This window comes from Garra rufa, chromosome 19, assembly GCF_049309525.1.
Source record: "Garra rufa chromosome 19, GarRuf1.0, whole genome shotgun sequence".
NCBI lineage: Eukaryota > Metazoa > Chordata > Actinopteri > Cypriniformes > Cyprinidae > Garra > Garra rufa.
Window position 1 is genome coordinate 20810714 of NC_133379.1, and position 19687 is coordinate 20830400.

Genomic DNA, 19687 nt, shown 5'->3' on the forward strand with positions numbered 1-19687 from the left:
TTAATACAAATTTAAATTACAATACATTACAAATAACATGCAATTAAGTCTCCAAAAATATTACTGTCAGTTAAATCTATTCTTTTAAAGTTCATATTAATAGTTGCATATTAAGTATTTTTTAAGTAAGCTGTAGGCACTCACTTTTCAAGAGAATGTGTTCATAACAAAAATAACAAACAAACAAACAAAAACATACCAGAATTTTATTTCTGTGTGTACTATGACTTCATACACTTTACTGCCTCAGCATAACTTGTTATTCAATACAATACATCCAAAATTATTTTCCTAATTGCAATAATTAAGCAATTTGCTTCTGCCTAGAATTACTGACTGTACAAAAGTGCATGTGTGGAACTAAATGATTCATTATAATTTAACAACAACAAAGTCCTCCAATTTTTTTAGCACTATATTTGATGGGCTTCAGGTGAACACGGTGATGTGTCACCTTCCACAATATGCATCAGATTATGGTTGCCTTTTATCAGTCTCTGTGGATGTTCAGCTTGAAGATGTTTCTGCAGACCGTCCCGTGTCTGTGCAGTCAAGCCGCACTCCTCACACACATACAGTTTGTCCCTACGCTCTTTATAGGCATACTGTTGAGTGACAGCGTGGATCTTCTTCAGATGAGACTCTAAGGAGCAGCGCTGAGTGAAGGCTTTAACACATAGAGTGCACTTATAAGGTCTCACACCTGTATATTATAAGTTGAGAAGAAAGTTAGACATGAAAATATACAAACTTGCATATTCATATATATATGTGACCCTGGACCACAAAACCAGTCTTAAGTCGCTGGGGTATGTTTGTAGCAATAGCCAAAAATACATTGCATGGGTCAAAATTTTTGATTTTTCTTTTATGCCAAAAATCATTAAGAAATTAAGTAAAGTTCATGTTCCATGAAGATTTTTTGTAAAATTCCTACTGTAAACATATCAAAATGTAATTTTTGATTTGTAATATGCATTGTTAAGAACCTAATTTGGACAACTTTAAAGGTGATTTTCTCAGTCTTTTTGATTTTTTTGCATCCTCAGATTTCTGATTTCAAATAGCTGTATCTCGGCCAAATATTGTCCTATCCTAACAAACCATACACCAATGGAAAGCTTATTTATTGAGCTTTCATATGATGTATAAATCTCAGTTTTGTCAAATTTAACCTTATGACTGGTTTTGTGGTCCAGGGTCACATATATATATATATATATATATTAATTTAAATGCTAACGTACCCGTATGAGTGCGTACATGCCTCTTCAAGTCAAAAGCATCATTAAATCCTTTTCCACAGTGCTCACATGAGTACTTTTTTGTTTCGCTGTGGCATTTCAGCATACGTGCGCTAGTGAATGTCTTCTGGCACACCTGGCATGATAAGACTGATGCAGCGGGTGGTATATCTGCTAATTTGTTTGCATTTTCTTGGATGACTGGTAGAAGAGATGGCATATTCCCTGTAGTTATCTAAATATGGGAGAACAATGGAGGAAGATGTTCTTAAAAACACACACACACACACACACACACACACAAAAAAAAATGTGTATTTCAAACACTATCAAATCGATTAATCGCTCATCCAAAATAAAATTTTGTTTTTACATTATACATGTGCAATATTTATACATATATATGTATTCGTATATGATTTAAATTATATATAAATGTCAATATATTACATTTATTTCTCAAATATATACATGTATGTGTGTATATTTATATATACATATACAGTTGAAGTCAAAAGTTTACATACACCTTTCAGAAACTGCAAAATGTTATTTTACCAAAATAAAATACAAAATGCATGTTATTTTTTTTTTGTACTGACTTGAATAAGATATTTTATGTAAAAGACATTTACATATAGTCCACAAGGGAAAATAATAGTTGAACTGAAAATTCAGAAGGAAACATGACGCATTAAGAGCTAGAGGGGTGAAAAGTTTTTGAATTTGAAGATCAGGGTAAATTTAACTTATTTTATCTTATGGGAAACATTTAAGTATCTTCTGTAGCTTCTGAAGGGCTGTACTAACTGAAAGAAATGAGATATTTAGGCAAAATAAAAATGTACACATCATTTTCATTCTGTTCAAAAGTTTTCACCCCCTGGCTTTTAAAGCATTGTGTTTCCTTCTAAAGCATCAGTGAGTGTTTTAACTTTATTTAATAGTTGCATATGAGTCTCTCAGTTGTCCACAGTTTGAAAAGATGAATCTCAAAATCATACAGACCTTGTTGGAAAGGGTTTAAATACACAAAAATGCTGAAAAACCAAAGAATTTGTGGGACCTAAAGGATTTTTCTGAAAAACAGCGGGCAGTTTAACTGTTCAGGACAAACAAGGGATTCATGAACAACTATCAATAAACAAAAAACACAGCTGTGGATCATTCAGGTAACATTACAGTATTTAGAAGCGTATGTAAACTTTTGAATTATTTTCTCTTGTGTACTGTATGTAAACGTCTTTCATGTGATCTTATTCAGGTCAGTACTAAATAATTTTTTTTAGTAAATCGCAATTAATCGATTTGACAGCACTAGTTTTAATCCAAAAGAGTTGTCAGCTCACCTTTATCTTTGAGCGCAAGTAAGGCACTCTTTGGGTCCTCATGCGGCATTCTGGTTTGTGATCAGGTTGACTCTGTGCAGCAGAAGATGGCAGCTGTGCAGACAAAACATGTGACTGTACCTGTAGAAATGTGTTGTTTTTTTGTGCAGTTGTGAAGCAGAAGTACTCCGCAATGCTGCCCTCAGAGACTTCATGTACAAACGGTGGAAAAATTGACTCTAGGGGGCAGAAAGAGCAAAGAGATTTTTAAATCGGAGCAGAGACATCAACAGATATTTACTGGCGACTCAGGTGCACTTTTTTCAGGTTCTCATTTGTGACCCTGGACCACAAAACCAGTCATAAGCAGCACAGGTATTTGTAGCAATTTGTAGGCTTATAATTATCGATTTTTCTTTTATGACAAAAATCATTAGAATATTAAGATCACGTTCCATGAGGATGTTTTGTATATTTCCTACCGTAAATATATCAAAACTTAATTTTTGATTAGAGATATGCATTGCTAAGAACATTTTTGCACAACTTTGCACCCTCAGATTCCAGATTTTTAAATAGTTGTATCTCAGCCAAATATTGTCCTATTCTAACAAACCATACATCAATGGAAAGCTTTATTTCAGCTTTCAGATAATGTATACATCTCAATTAAAACAAAAAAATGTAACCTTATGATTGGTTTTGTGGTCCAGCTCCACGTTTCTTATTATTTAATGCAAGAATCACTACAGGTCATATCAGTATTAAGCCATTTATAAAACATTTTAACATATAAAAAAATGATATAGCTATAATAAAGTAATAGCTTTATAAAACAATACCTCATCATAACATTTTAGACAACGAGAAACTATTTTTCTTATGGCTTAGTCTAACTTCATTTGTCAAATGATCTCTTTCCAACAGCAACAACCATTGTCAAAATAAAATTACTTACGTAATAAAGTATAACTAATAAATTCTTTTAACTCCCCACCCAGTGACACGCAAACACGAACGAGACTCACCAGGTATGTAAACGTCCCCCCGCGCCGAATCCGGAATCTCACTCCAGCTTCTTTTTTCGCCAGCGACGTTTACTTTTTTCACCAGGAATGCGCGAGGCATTTTCGACAAACCTAGCGAGTGGTTTATGTTCGTCTAAGTTCCTAAATAGGATTCTCTCGCAACCTACAGCTCGACAGTTATTCACAACTATCGCTTTCTCTATAACAAGGAAACCGCCAGGTGAGGCTGCGCATGCGCAGAAATATAACGGCGCAGTGCAGGTACAGGTAAAACCGGTTCTCAAAAGTAATGTTAACGTAACCGTAATGAGAAAGGTGAATGGTTATTAAATATTAACAAGTTCGTGTTAGTTTTAGCAGACTGTAATGTAATGTTAGTCCATTTATCAACTTTTTAAAGTAGCCTATGTCTTCAGGTAGGGTTTTCAGTAAGGTGTGGATCCAATATGGGTCTGCTTCTTTGTTTATGTGGACTTGTCTGTCTGTATATAGGTGGGTGTGTGTTGTTAGGGTGTATTGCTGTAACAGTAGGCTATCAGCAGGGGGGCAGGCGTGTCCTGTCGCGTTAATTAGTCTACTAAAGTTTTAAGACACCGTTAGTCATTGAAAATATGGATTTTATAGGCAATATGAAGATTAAGGAACTGCTTACCACGTTGCTACATTAAACAATACATTACAATTTTGTAACCGATGAGACCTTTGTATGCAAATTTGTTTGCACTTTGCAGCATGTTAATGTCTCAAAATAAGATCTGATAAGAGTGAACAGCCCTCCCACACACACACACAAACACACACTCACACACACACACACACACACACACACACACACACACACACACACACACACACACACACACACACACACACACACACACACACACACACACACAATCACACAATGAAAACACAAACACCCCTGCAATCTCCATCTGTTTCTAAAGTACCCTTTGAAAATGAATACAGTGGTCTGTTTATATATACAATGTGTATGGGAACTTTGTTGATGTTACATCAGTGGATAAAAGGGAATATAGGTAGCCTACTTTTGGATATGGTTTATTTTTATACATGGCAAGCTTTTGCATGCCGGGTCACTCGTTTCTTAGAGTAGGTTTAAAGCCACTTTACTGTACAAATTAAAGCAGAGCATGTCACAGCCTGGCATTAAACAGCCCATTAAAGGCATTTCAGCAAAATGTAATCATTAAAACAATTTGAAGCATTTAACACGTAGCTAAGTAAGCAATTAAATGAGAAAAAAACTTTGTTTTGGCCAACATTTACAACAAGGAATAAATTGCATAAGCATATTATTATATCATAAACATATAGATTAAAAAAATAGATACATTTTTAAATGGTTTAGTCTCTTCTGCTCACCAAGCCTGCATTTGTTTGATCCAAAGTACAGCAAAAACAGTAGAATTTTGAAAAAAAAATTACTATTTAAAATAACTGTTTTGTATTTGAATAATTTAAAATTTATTCCTGTGATTTCAAAGCTGAAATTTTTGCATCATTACTCCAGTCACATGATCCTTCAGAAATAATATTCTGATTTGCTACTTAAAAACATTATTATTATGTTAAAAACAGCTGAGTAGAATTATTTTAGGTTTCTATGATTAACAGAAAGATCAGAAGAACAGCATTTATCTGAAATAGAAATCTTGGTATTATATTTATATACATTATAAATGTCTTTATCATCACTTTTAAATTAATTTAAAGCATCCTTGCTAAATTCTAAATCCTTGCTATTTCTATAATTCTTTCCCAAAAAACTATTAAATAAAATAAAAATTATACTGACTCCAAGCTTTTAAATGGTATAGTGTAGCATATAATATTATTATTTTTATTTCATATAAATGCTGATGTCTGGATCTTTCTATTAATCAAAGAATCCTGAAAAAAATGACTCAACTGCTTTAAATGTTGATGATAATGGTACAAATAATAATAATACATGTTTCTTGAACAGCAAATCAGCATATTAGATTTCTGAAGGATCATGTGACACTGAAGACTGGAGTAATGATGCTGAAAATGTAGCTTTGATTGCAGGAATAAATTACATTTTAAAATATATTCAAATAGAAAGCCGTTATTTTAAACAGTAAGAATATTTCACAATATTACTGTTTTTGCTGTAATAAACAATAAACAAAAAAAGGTTTTGGAAAACACAGTATTGTTTGTCTATAGATTATATTGAAGCGCTAGATCTCTTTCAGAAAAACGCAGAAACGTGAACTGGAACAGTTAGACTAATGAGGCTTCCGTAGTGTAAAAGAGCACAAACATGGCGTCGACCTGGTGCCATTCAAAGCGCTCGGCATGTTAGATAATAAAATACGCACATATATGTGTCATGTTTGAAATGTCAGTATTTTAGAGAATTACTGAAAACTAATCGTTTTATTAAACCATGGGTATCCAGTGTCTGTTGTTCGGTCTGAGGTCCTGTCGAACATTTATATCAGCTTATCGACTGACAGGTATTCAGTCTTCGAGAGCGTTCGTTTCTACAGCGACCCAGTTCGTGAAAGTCAATGGTATCACAAGCATATTGAATCCACTACGTTGCCACGTACGCGTGAATTCAGTCAGAAATGCTTATAACTTTACGTCTACTGCCGTTGCAAAGGATGTTATTCTTTTCGAACACGACCGGACGCGTTTCTTCAGACTTTTGAGCATATTTTGTTCTGGCCAGTTTCTATTTTGGGCATATCTGGCTCATTTTGCGTTCACAAGTCTACGAGACACAAGAAAAGATACTAGTGAACCTCAAAAGGTCAGAACTGAGTTAGGAGGGCTTTTCAGTTTTGATATGAACCTCGGTTCAAATGCCTGGAGGTATGGATTCACTCTTGGATGTGTAATTATTGGTAAGCATTACCTTTGTTTTTTGATTATATTGCATTTTGTAATGTATTCCAGCTCTCTAAAGCTCTCTTTTTCGGTTGTAGGTGGAGGAATTGTTGGCTTGGCATTATTGTTCAGCCGTCGTTCTGTGAGTCGTGTAATTCTGCATAAGGGAGGTGAAAAAGTCACAGTATCTACACAATCACCGCTGGGACCTCTCAGAGCTCACCATCTAACTGTGCCTTTGACTCAAGTGACCTGTCATGCGCACAGACAGGAATCACCTTCATTTGTTCCTCTTAAAATCAAAGGGTACAAGTTCTACTTCCTTTTGGACAAAGAAGGGACACTAAACAATCCTAAACTATTTGACATTACTGTTGGGGCCTACAGACCCTTATAATACATCATTTATACCCCTGTGTGTCTGTGCTGCCCTGTTGATGTATCATACATCTGCTATTTATTTTGTTTTATGTTTTGCCTTCGGTGAAAAAAAAACAAGTGCTGAATTTACAAGAGGAAAAAACTAACTTTTCTTTTCATAATAAAACTTTTTACCTGGGATTTGTGCTGACAAGTTTTTTCTGCCATCTGAGTTATGACACATAGGCTTAGTCATATGGTTATGACTAAGATCAAATTATAGTTGTCTTTGCTTTTTTTTTTTTTTATAGTGGCGTTGATGTCTGACTCAGTAAGGAATAATTGGCAGCGGGCCATTGAATTATATGAAGTGGTAATGCGGTCACGGCACGAAACAGATTGACATGTCAGGGTTGCGTTATTTTCTAATAATTTAATAGAACTAGGTAGGGAACAGAGCTACTTATTTTTACCACACCTCTAGATATTGTTCAGATGTTGTTTTTCAAGATATGTGTCAGGTTTTTGTCCTTAAAATACTCTTATTTGTAGGACTCATTTCTTATACATTTCATTCCAAGCCTCTTATTAGAGAGAGCGAGTGTGTGGTTATCTATCTATCTATCTATCTATCTGTCTATCTATCTATCTATCTATCTATCTATCTATCTATCTATCTATCTATCTATCTATCTATCTATCTATCTATCTGTCTATCTATCTATCTATGTGTTGCTCTGGCTGTCTATCTAGTTATTTATCTATCTCGTTATTTGTCTGTGTATATATTTATCTATGTAGTTAATTATTTGTCTGCCTGTCTATCTGTCTGTCTTGCTGTCTGTATCTTAGTTATTTATCTATTTTAGTTATACATTTATTTATTTAGCAGACTTACAATTGGGGAATACAACAAGCGATTCATCTTAAAGTGGCTGATCAACAGGAAGTCAATGATAGGAATAGTGAAAGATCATAATACCATATATCAGGCATTATTTAAACAAGCTAAGGGAAGAATAAGAAAAGAGGAAAACTTTTTTTATTGAGGCAAATAGTCTAGAAAGTTGATTTTTCAGCAGTCGAAAAGTGTTATTTATCTATCTGTCTATCTAGTTATTTATATCTCTTAGTTATCTATCTATCTATATCTAGTTATTTATCTATCTATCTCTTAGTTATCTATCTGTCTGTCTATCTAGTTATTTATCTATCTATCATCTGTCTGTCTGTCTATCTGTCTGTCTATCAAGTTATTTGTCTGTCTGTCTATCTATTTATCTGTCTGTCTATCTGTCTGTTTCTCTGTCTGTCTGTCTGTCTGTCTATTTATCTATCTATCTACCTATCTACCTACCTACCTACCTACCTATCTATCTAGTTATTTATCTGTCTGTCTGTCTGTCTATCTATCTATCTGTTTGTATCTTAGTTATTTATCTATTTTAGTTATACATTTGCATTTATTTATTTAGCAGACGGTATTATCCAAAGAGACTTGCAATTGGGGAATACAACAAGCAATTCATCCTAAAAAGGCAGATCGACATAGGAAGTGTTCATAATACCATATATCAGGCATTGTTTAGATAAGTAGAAGCTAAGGGAGGAATAAGAAAAGAGGAAAACATTTTTTTTAATGAAAATAGTCTAGAAAGAGATGATTTTTTTTCAGCAGTTGCTTGTAAAGTGTTATTTATTTATCTGTCTATCTATCTAGTTGTTTATCTATCTACAGTATCTATCTATCTAGTTATTTATCTATCTATATCTTAGTTATCTATCCTTCTATCTATCTATCTATCTATCTATCTATCTATCTGTCTAGTTATTTATCTATCTGTCTGTCTGTCTGTCTGTCTATCTATCTATCTGTTTGTATCTTAGTTATTTATCTATTTTAGTTATACATTTACATTTATTTATTTAGCAGACGGTATTATCCAAAGAGACTAACAATTGGGGAATACAACAAGCAATTCATCCTAAAAAGGCAGATCAACATAGGAAGTGCTCATAATACCATATATCAGGCATTGTTTAGATAAGTAGAAGCTAAGGGAGGAATAAGAAAAGAGGAAAACATTTTTTTTGAGGAAAATAGTCTAGAAAGAGATGATTTTTTTCAGCAGTTGCTTGAAAAGTGTTATATTATTTATTTATCTATCTGTCTGTCTGTCTATCTAGTTGTTTATCTGTCTATCTATCTAGTTATTTATCTATCTATATCTTAGTTATCTATCTATCCTTCAATCCATCTATCTATCTATCTAGCTTAGTTATCTATCTGTCTGTCCGTCTGTCGGTCTGTGTGAGTGTGTGTTAAGACATTTTTAGGGTTACTGTATTGACCAAATGTTTAAACAAAATGTGTCTTTTCATTAAAAGAATAAAATACGTGATATTTTCAAAACAGATGACCCTGACATGCAGTCATGGTGATCTGAAAACGATTTATTTAGTTGATAAAATACAAGTAATTGTCATCCACGAGTTTGTTTGTGAAATTTCACGTTTTTTTTCTGTAATTTTAATTTTTTTCTACAGTACAGACCAGCCCGCCGTGAAACATGACATGCGGCATGTATCTGTTTTCTACCCAGTTCAGTGATTCACGGATATCCTTCCAGTTCTTCAACGGTTCGCTTATTCATACATTTCAAAGCTACACGTCACTTGGCGAAAGATGTCTGTAAGTAAAATTCAACATGTGAAGGGTGTTAGCTACGGAAGCTTCTGTAGCTCTTAAACCACAAGTATTAAACTTAGGATATTTACTCGGTTTCCTAGTGGATATTATTTCAGTGACAGCAGTTGGCGCTATTGCCAAGAAGGTCTTCATAAGCAATATCCATTAGAGAGACTTCAGTGTCCACAGAGGAGAAAAGGCGGCAGATTGGAAAAGATAGATGCTCCAGTGATGGGGAGGAGAGTGTGTGGGTGTGAGGAGGCGTTGAAACACTTTAAGAAATCTTGTAGCACGTGTTTTGATTTATTTTTTCAACATTCGCTCTGATGGATTTATCCTAGTTTTGTTATTTTGGCTCCTAGCGTTTTTTTGCCGTCGTGGGCCTGTATTGCAATTAAGCAGCGAAGATGGATTTAAGCGAATTTAACCAACATAAATAGCCTAATATGAACTCAAAGAATACGAATCGGATTAAATCATAATGAATCATAATGAAGGAAGAGAATCGTATTATCGTATGCACGATTCCCAAATTTCTCCAGCATGGATGGACTTGGAAAACTCAGCGGCTCTTCACATACGTTCGGTACGTATTTGTTTATTTATTTATTTTAATACTGTAAGATATTTAGTTTGATTTTTTTAAATCAAAGAAATCAAACAAAAATAATACAGCAGAACAGAAGAATTCTGAATTGTATTGTAACAATTCTTAAACTGTTTTTAAGCCTAAATGTGTGTAATTTGTAACATTATTACACTTTCAAACTTTTAATAAAAATTTGTATTATTTTTATTTATTTTTGCAGAATCTTACTGAGGACACTACATCCACCCCAAATCTTGATGTAATTTCATCTAGTCCAGATCTTCAATGGCTTCTCCAGTCCTCTGTACTTTCCCAATCAGATTCCACCTTGGGAACATTTTCCTCATTCACACCCACCGCCATGCCTAACTGCCCCTGTTTGTCACAGTGCCCCAGTCCTGACCCGCCCTGTAACGGATCAATGGGGGACAGTGCAGGAGCACAAGCTAACAAACATGTAAGTTACTGATATTTCTAATATTTCCGAGTTTAGAATGCAGAAAATAGTGAAAGTAAACTTGAAGGGTTTCAGTGATTCATTCATTTATGGTAAATGAGTGAAATGACTCACACCTGAATCACAAAGGAGTGAGTCAGCGCTGTAGTATTTGCGCGGGAATCTTAAAGCGCAGACTCAGATGGATGGATCGTGTTGTCATTTGGTGCCAAAGGATGAGTAACAGGAACAGCATATTTGGAAGTGTGTTTTTTTTTTTCTTGATGTCAACCATAAGATGGCAGCACCATCACTCTTTTAGACTTCTTAAATGAAATTTGGAATGGCCTTGCTTTGCTAACACCTCCTCGGCCGTTTATAGATGTCCTCTGAGGAGCTTGACAGGATAAGGATCCGCAGGGAAAGGAACAGAGTAGCAGCTGCCAGGTGTCGAGACCGTCGTCGGATGCGTATAGACACATTAGAGAATGTGAGATTAGTACTTATTATATTTGTGTTATAAACCATGTTTAGCCATTAGCCGTATGTCCTGAGCTTGTGCTTTCTCTTTTTAGGAGACGGATCATTTGGAACATGTGAAGACGCAACTGGAGGAAGAGATCGCTGCTCTTGAAAGGGAGAGAGAGAGGCTGGAGTTGGTTTTTGAGGCACATATGCCCATCTGCAAGTTAAATGACCCACACATAGAATAAATACTGATGCTGGTCATGTTTAGTGCTGAGTCTGCTGGTTCAGATCAGCTGTGGATTATATAACATAATAAGCGTATATTTGTTAAAGAAAGCGAAATGTTAAAATATATTTCAGTGATACCTTGAGAATTATTATCTTGCATGCACAATTCGTTTTACTTGTTTTCATAATAAACCACAGTTTCAGAAGTTGTTGTTTCTCTATCAAATTTTTTGTATCATAGGTGAATAGCTAATATACACTGCTATTCAAAAGTACAGTGAAATTAGTAATGGTGTGAAAAACTATTACGATTTAAAATAACAGTTTTGTATTTTTGTGTAATGTAATTATTCTTGTGATGGCAAAGTTGAATTTTCAGCAGCCATTGCTCCAGTTTTCAGTGTTTTTCAGAAATCATTCAAAATTTTTTGCTCAAGAAACATTTTTTTTTAAATTATTGTAACATTTATTAATTTCGAAAAAGGCTGTGGCACTTAATATATTGTTTTGATATATAGAATTGCTATATATTTTCTGAATTCGTTTATCAACATTAGTAAGTACTTATACAGCATTTATTAATAGTTACTGTTAGTTTCAGCATTTACTAATGCATTATTACAATCACAAGATGTTTGTTAATATTAATTAATGCACTGAGAACTAACATGAACAAACAATGAACAACTGTATTTTTATTGACTAATATTAACAAAGATGATTAAATAGTGTAATAAATATCTTGTTCATGTTAGTACATTAACGTTATTGTAACGTGTTACCTTAATTTCTTTAAAATTTGACCCTAAACATTTGAACGGTAGTAAATGGCTAATAAAAAAGTGTTGTACTTTTTATAAATATTATCATATATAATATTATTATATATTACATTCACATTATCAAAATTATGTTCATGTATTTTTTTCCAAAATATCATTAAATTGTACAATTATTCCAACACCAATTGAAGCTTTATTTTAACATAAATAATAAATCGGGAGGACATTTTAGGAGAAAATCAATACCTAAGAAAATATAATTCTTTAAGACTTGGTTTGGTAAAGTTGCAGATTTAGTCAATTAACATTAAAGATATTTGATCAAAAATGCCTTAATACACGTTTCCTTAGTCTGTTGTTAAATTTAGCTGTTGCTGAATAAAGTACTTGAGTAAGCCTAAAAGTCTAAGCCAGAAACATTAAACAAGGACAAACTTAAAGTAATACGGGTATTAGGTTTATGCATTATGGAAGCCCATATCCACCACTGAATAAAAAAATGTAAAAGGGTAATTGCCAATTTTTAATCTCACAATTCTTTTTCCAGTCAGAATTATGAGATATAAATTAAGAATTTAATTTAATTTTTTCTCAGAATTTCATGATACAAATGGGCAATTCAGATTTTTTTCAGAATTAAGATATAAACTCCCAATTCTGACTTTTTCCCCCAAGATTATCTGATACAAACTCGCAATTTTTGTTTCTCTTCAGACTTATAAAATACAAACTCTCAATTCTGACTTTTTTTCCCCAGGATTATCTGATACAAACTCGCAATTCAGATTTTTGTTTCTCTTCAGAGTTATGATATACAAACTCCCCATTCAGACTATTATTTTTCAGAATTATGATATATAAACTCCCAATTCTGACTTTTTTTTCTCAGAATTATATTATACAAACTCACAATTTTGATTTTATTTAATATTTTTCAGAATTATAAAATATAATCTCCCAATTCTGACTTTTTTCTCAGAATTGCATGATACAAACTCACAATTTTTTTTTTCAGAATATAAATATATAATATATAAATATATAGATATAAACTCCCAATTACAACTTTTTCTCAGAATTATGAAATATAAACTCACAATTCTGACTTTTCTCAGAGTTATGATTTATAAACTCCAAATTCAGATTGTTTTTTAGAATATTGAGATATAAACTCCCAATTCTGACTTTTCTAAGAAATATATTTTACAAACTCACAATTTTGATTTTATTTAATTTGTTTCAGAATTATGAGATATAATCTCCCAGTTCTGACTTTTTTCTCAGAGTTATAAACTCCCAATTCTGACTTTTCTCAGAATTATGAGATATAAACTCCCAAATACAACTTTTCTCTCAGAATTTCATGATACAAACTCAATTTTGTTTTTGTTTTTTCAGAATTATGAAATATAAACTCCCAATTACGACTTTTTCTCAGAATTATGAAATATAAACTCCCAATTATGACTTTTTTCTCAGAATTATGTAATATAAACTCCCAGTTCTGACTCTTTTTTTCAGAATTGCATGATACTCGAAATTTTGACTTTTTTCTCAGAATGAGAAACTTTTTTTAGACTTTTTTTAGACTTAGAGATATAGACTTTTTTCAGAATTGTGAGACATAAAATACTTTTTTTAGACTTAGAGATATAGACTTTTTTCAGAATTGTGAGACATAAAATGCACATAACTCGCAATTGGGACTTTTATTTCTCTGAATTGCGAATTTATATCTATAACCCACAATTCCCAGCTGAAAAAAACCTGCTAAGGCTAAAACCAGCTTAAACCAGCTAAAACCAGCCAACCAGCTTAGGCAATTGTGATGTTATATCACGCAGTTCTGACTTTATTTCTCAGAATTGCGAGTTTATATCTCACAATTCTGACTTTATAACACGCAACTGTTAGTTTATATTTTACAATTCTGAGGAAAAAAGTAAGAATTGCAAGTTCGTATCACGCAATTAAGAGAAAAAAAGTTTGAATTGTAAGATAAACTTACCTTTTTTTATTCAGTGGCGGAAACGGGCTTCCATAATGCATTTCTGCACATTTTGTTTTATCTGCTTTAGTTTTGGTTACAACATTGTGCTTTGTTTATTCCTCAACAGCAGGTGGCAGTCACGTATTAGCTGACGCTCAATGGCCCTGCGTAAACGCTCAACGGAGGGCAATGTCCATAGAGAATGTAGTTCAGCTTGAGTAAAACCCGAAACTGGATCCAGACGATTGTGAGGAGTTTGACAGCTTTGCATATATAACAGTATCAGTCAGGGTTCATAGACTATACTGGTATTATTTGTTTGTGTTACTACAAAACGCATAAACAGACCTGTACGTGCGTGTTTGGAATTCTAACTGCGCAATAAGCTCAGCTCTCAGATGCGTCCTAGAGAGCGATACCGCAGACGACAGTTCCTCCAGTATTTTAACATCAGCTAACACTATCTTTTTTGACTGACTTTCCAGTGCAGAACATAATATACGGTAATAAACGGTAAGTTTTTATCATCATCATCATCAGTTTACAGTTCTCATGTATCACTTTAGATTCGCGTTTTAAACCTCTACACATCTTCTAAAACACCTATAACATATAAACAGTGTAATACGACAACTGAGCATTGAACGGTACAATTATCATTTTAAAATCCATTTTGAGATTCGTTTTGTTGTTACAACTCAATAAAAAGAAGCTATGACTTGTATTTGTTAAATTGTTTCATTACGTTATTTGCTAACAGTATTTTTAATATATATTTTAAATATATATTTGTTTTTGCTTTTAAGAAAATGTCTGTGGAACTAGATGTTTTTGTGGGGAACACCACTGTCCTGGATGAAGACGTGTACCAACTGTGGTTGGATGGACACTCAGGTTAATACATTTTGGATTCTGAATGTTGCATATGAGTTTGTAGTGCTTGCTTTTTAGGTAATGATATACTCTTCAATGTTTGTATATAGTCACAGATGCAGTGAGGATACGGATGGAAGCAGGTGACTTCCAGGAGTGTGAAGCCAATGCAGAAGTTCTGCACAGCGACACAATGGACCAGTTCAGAACATTCCAGATGTGTGAGCGGCTCCTCCAGTCTCCTTCCAAAGTGGCCAATCAGCTTCTGTTCCAGATCCCTCCTCACCGTCAAACCATGCTTATTGAGAGGTCTGCGGTCATGCTAGTTTGCATCTGTGCTTTACAATATTGTTGCTTTTTTAGTTTTAGTCACTGTTTGTTTGTTGGCACATTTGTCTTGTAGGTACTATGAGTTTGATAGCGCATTTGCAAGGGAGGTGCTGGGTAAGAAACTCTCCAAAGGGACCAAAAAAGACTTGGACGACATCAGTTCAAAGACTGGGATTGCACTCAAGAGCTGTCGTCGACAGGTGCTGCAGACACTCTGGCCTTTTGTATTTTTGAATGTCTCACAAAGAAAGGATTGCATGATTAGTGATGTGGTTTTGTAGAAATGCTGTTAGTGTAAGATACTTACAAATAATACCAATAATATTTTATTTATAATTATGTTGTCAGTAAAATACTTAGAAATTAAATGACAGATTGTGATTGTTATTATAAAAATGAATGATTGTTATAAAAATTATAATAATTTTTATTACTAATTTATTAACATTATTTACAGAAATTTCAGTGGACAATACTTTGAAAAATTAAAGTAAAATAATTGTTATTTTAGTACTAATTTATTAACATATTGTTTTACAAAAATGTTGTCAGTATACAATACGTGCAGTTATTATTATATTCATAATTTCTTTTTTACAATTATGTTGTCAGTGAACAGTACTTAAATTTTAAATGATTGATTGTGATTGTCAATATAAAAATGATTGATTGTTATTATAAAAATTGTTGTTATTTTTTATTACTAATTTATTAACCTATTATTCACAGACATTGAATAACAATATTTGTTATTTTGTTCTTATATATTTATTCACAGATATGTTGTCAGTGTGCAATACATAGAAATATTAAAGTATAATAATAATTATTATTATTTTAGTACTAATTTATTTAAGTATTATTTACAGAAATTTAAGTGGACAATAGTTAGACATTAAATTAGAATATTTATTATTATCATCATATTCATATATATTTATTTACAAATGTATTGCCAGTGTGCAGTACTTACAAATATTAAAGTAAATTTTTATTTTAATTTTAGTACTGATTTGTTAACATGCTAATATACTAAAATGTTGTCAGTGTACAATTCTTACAAATCATAATAAGAAGTATTATTCTATTCATATGTATTTATTTACAGTTATGTTGTCAGTGCACAGCAATTAATCTTTAAATGATTGTGATTGATTATGATTTTAAAAAATTGTGTTATTATTATTTTATTATGAATTTATTAACATATTTACAGAAATACAGTGTACAATGCTTGGAAATATTAATATTGCTTATTATTGTGTTCATATATATTTATTTGCAAATATGTTGTCAGTGTGCAATACTTAAAATATGAAAGTATAATAATTTTTATTATTATTTTAGTACACATTTGTTAACATTATTCACAGAAATTTCAGTGGACAATACTTAGAAATATTAAATAATAATAATAATAACACTTATTATTACCATATTCACATATATTACAAATATGTTGTCAGTGTACAGTACTTATAAAAATATTAAAGTAAAATAATTGTTATTATTTCAGTACTAATTTACAGAAATACATTACATTCATTTGAGATACATATGCATACAATAATAATCATATTATTGTATGCATATGTATTTTTATAAGTATAATAATTCCTGTTGTTTTACATAATAATTTACATAAATGTTAGTGTACAATACTTAAAAATATTAAATAATGATTATTATTATTTTATTCACATATTTATTTACATAAATGTTGTCAATGTGCACTACTTAAATATTAAATAATAAGTATTATTATATTTAGTAAGTATTTAAATATTTATTCATTCAGAATCAAGATGATAATCAAGGAAGATGCATTGTTTTAACTTCTCTACCATTTTCTCAGTTTGACAATTTCAAGCGTGTGTTTAAAGTGGTGGAAGAGCTAAAAGGCCCCCTAGTGGAGAACATACAGCGTCACTTTCTCCTGTCAAATGTTCTGGCAAGGTGAGACTTTCACACATAGGGCCAAATGAAGCGTATGACTAGTGGTAAAACGCAGCTGTCCTACCTATTAAAATTGTGACCATTTCTAACTTTCAAATTCAAGGGATATAAATATGAGCCAAGCACAATATTTCATACCTGTTCTAGAGATAAAAATGAATTACATGAGGTTACATAAATTTGTGATGTGCGACTTAATACAACCAGCTTCACCAAAGTAAGCTTTAAGAGTTATAATTAAAAGCAATCGTAAACCTGCCAAAACCTAGAAAACACACAGGCACATCATAAAACGTATGTTTCCGTTGTGTTCATGCTCTTACTGTTTTGCTTGGTCTCTCTCCTTCATTCATCTTTCTCCTCATACGCTCTCTTCTGTTCCTGGCACACTTTTCACACTCTCCCCTGTCCTCTCACTGACTCAGCCATGTCTCTCTGCAGGGACTATGCTGCCATTGTGTTCTTTGCTAACAGCCGTTTCGAGACAGGGAAGAGAAAGCTACAATACTTGTCTTTCCAGGACTTTGCCTTTTGCGCTGGTCAGCTCATCAGCTACTGGACTGTGGGGGCAGTTGGTAAGATGTTCACCTTAAAGATACAGTTCACTCACGAAAAAAAAAAACACTACTGTCAGATTGCATCATATTCAGGATATATTTCAGATGAGCTTTGGTGAGTGTCTTTGTATTAGTGGTAAAAGGAAGAGTCAAAATTGGGAAGTATTCCCCAAAATCTGTTAGGGAAGCAAAATTAATTTAAAAGAAAATGATTTACAGGTAGTGTATATGCATTCTCATGCTGTTTGTTTTCTTTCTTTCATGCTTTCTTAGACAACATGATGGAAGACATGGATGTTGATCTGGAAAAGGAGTTTCTGCATGACTTGAAAGACTTGAAAGTTTTGGTGAATGATAAGGACATGTTGGACCAACACAAAAGGCATGCAAATTATTTGTTCAGATGGTTATGTGTAATGCTTATGACACACTTTCTCTAACATATCTCTCCTCTCTACTAACATTATAGCTTGGTGTGTGCACAGCTTAGAGGGAAAATTAAAGTCTTTAGTGAGATGGAGACCAGTTTTAAGGTGAGAAGAATTGATGTTTTTAATTTTTTCACTTTTTTAAACACAGACACAGATATTTTTTAAGATTTTTTTTTAAATAGTAATATTTTTATTCAGGAAGGGCACCTACAATTGACTTTTTATATTATTAATTTGTTTATTTATGTTGGATTACATGGATGTTTATTGCTGGGGGTGAACTTCAGAATTTGTCAAGAGCTCTAGTTAACATCGCCTCAAAACTCACACACACCAAAGATGTCCGCGATCTGTTCATCGATCTTGTGGAGAAGGTAATGCAGTTAAACTATAGATTAGCTATATGCCATGAGGTGATACTTGTCCCTGAATACTCCCAGGTTGAGTGTGACAGAATAATTATCGCTTCTTCTCTCAGTTCATTGAACCATGTCGGTCAGATAAGTGGACAATTGGAGACCTCAGACTTTTCCTCACACACTACAGCAGCTCTGTACACACACTTGAGGCTTTCAGGTTGGTATATATGCATTTATGTGTGTTTGTGATCTCTTTCTCACATGTTCTCAAATGTTCTAAAAATATGACTTTTTTTCCCCTTAGGCATCAAGTAATATGGGACAGATACATGGGTGTCATCAAAAGCTGCATTCTGAAAATGTATCATGACTAGAACAGATTTCCAATGCTGGTTTCCAGTTAGCCTGACCAAATCTTTCTTCAGACCATTAAAAAGCCAGTCGTTCTCTCGTTTGAAAATGTTGCTATTTCAGCTCACTTTGTACATCAAAGTATTCTTGTACAGTAGGTGTAACTTAAGTAAAAAAAATAGTGTTGTCCACAAATCTGCTCTGTTTGTTGTTTGTAAAAGTGGTCATTAGAATCACCCTGAAGAACCTTAACATTCAAGGAACCTTTTCATTGCACTAAAGGTTCCTTATATTGAGAAAAAAAAACCTCCTTAAAGTAGTAGTTTACTTTCAGAATAAAAATTGACAGATAATATACTCACCCCCTTGTCATCCAAGATGTCCATGTCTTTCTTTCTTTAGTCGTATGGAAATTATGTTTTTTGAGGAAAACATTTCAGGATTTCTTTCCATATATTGGACTTCTATGGTGCCCCCGAGTTTGAACTTCCAAAATGCAGTTTCAAAGGGCTCTAAACCATCACAGCCGAGGAAAGAAGGGTCTTATCTAGCAAAACGATGGGTTATTTTCTAAAAAAATTTACAATTTATATACCTTTGAACCTCAAATGCTCATCTTGTCTAGCTCTGTGTACTCTGTGTAGAGATTAAAAAGTATATGAATTGTAAATGTTTTTAGAAAATAACCTATCGTTTTGCTAGATAAGACCCTTCTTCCTCATCTAGGATCATTTAGAGCTTTTTGAAGCTGCATTTAAACTGCATTTTGGAAGTTCAAACTCGGGGGCACCATAGAAGTCCATTA

At 32.9% G+C, this 19687-nt stretch overlaps 3 protein-coding genes across 3 annotated transcripts; 2 read left to right on the forward strand and 1 right to left on the reverse strand.

The window, feature by feature from the left end:
• Positions 1 to 192: 192 nt before the first annotated feature.
• ovol1b (ovo-like zinc finger 1b) lies at positions 193 to 3814 on the reverse strand. Its single transcript, XM_073823865.1, has 4 exons — positions 3601 to 3814; positions 2594 to 2811; positions 1248 to 1479; positions 193 to 703 (listed from the first exon to the last, which is right to left on the reverse strand). Exons 1-4 carry the CDS (start codon positions 3698 to 3700, stop codon positions 414 to 416), a joined length of 840 nt encoding a protein of 279 aa, XP_073679966.1. The 5' UTR covers positions 3701 to 3814; the 3' UTR covers positions 193 to 413.
• Positions 3815 to 5892: 2078 nt separating this feature from the next.
• tmem223 (transmembrane protein 223) lies at positions 5893 to 7042 on the forward strand. The gene is made up of 2 exons (XM_073825164.1): positions 5893 to 6500; positions 6582 to 7042. The coding sequence occupies exons 1-2, from the start codon at positions 6038 to 6040 to the stop codon at positions 6878 to 6880; spliced, it is 762 nt and encodes a 253-aa protein (XP_073681265.1). The 5' UTR covers positions 5893 to 6037; the 3' UTR covers positions 6881 to 7042.
• Positions 7043 to 14205: 7163 nt separating this feature from the next.
• fibpb (fibroblast growth factor (acidic) intracellular binding protein b) lies at positions 14206 to 19680 on the forward strand. The gene is made up of 11 exons (XM_073824147.1): positions 14206 to 14538; positions 14832 to 14919; positions 15009 to 15207; positions 15302 to 15428; positions 17084 to 17184; positions 17626 to 17759; positions 18015 to 18123; positions 18211 to 18274; positions 18460 to 18546; positions 18651 to 18748; positions 18836 to 19680. Exons 2-11 carry the CDS (start codon positions 14835 to 14837, stop codon positions 18903 to 18905), a joined length of 1074 nt encoding a protein of 357 aa, XP_073680248.1. The 5' UTR covers positions 14206 to 14538; positions 14832 to 14834; the 3' UTR covers positions 18906 to 19680.
• The last annotated feature ends 7 nt before the right edge of the window (positions 19681 to 19687 follow it).

Excerpts from the sequence above, each read along its gene's own strand:
- ovol1b (XM_073823865.1), bottom strand. The coding sequence starts at position 3,700 with ATGCCTCGCGCATTCCTGGTGAAAAAAGTAAACGTCGCTGGCGAAAAA. Across the intron at positions 2,812-3,600 it reads GGGGGACGTTTACATACCTG|AGTCAATTTTTCCACCGTTT; the intron begins GTGAGTCTCGTT and ends TCTGCCCCCTAG. Across the intron at positions 1,480-2,593 it reads ACTTGCGCTCAAAGATAAAG|ATAACTACAGGGAATATGCC; the intron begins GTGAGCTGACAA and ends TCCCATATTTAG.
- tmem223 (XM_073825164.1), top strand. The coding sequence starts at position 6,038 with ATGGGTATCCAGTGTCTGTTGTTCGGTCTGAGGTCCTGTCGAACATTT. Across the intron at positions 6,501-6,581 it reads TCTTGGATGTGTAATTATTG|GTGGAGGAATTGTTGGCTTG; the intron begins GTAAGCATTACC and ends TTTCGGTTGTAG.
- fibpb (XM_073824147.1), top strand. The coding sequence starts at position 14,835 with ATGTCTGTGGAACTAGATGTTTTTGTGGGGAACACCACTGTCCTGGAT. Across the intron at positions 17,185-17,625 it reads CTGTCAAATGTTCTGGCAAG|GGACTATGCTGCCATTGTGT; the intron begins GTGAGACTTTCA and ends GTCTCTCTGCAG. Across the intron at positions 18,749-18,835 it reads CACACACTTGAGGCTTTCAG|GCATCAAGTAATATGGGACA; the intron begins GTTGGTATATAT and ends TTTTCCCCTTAG.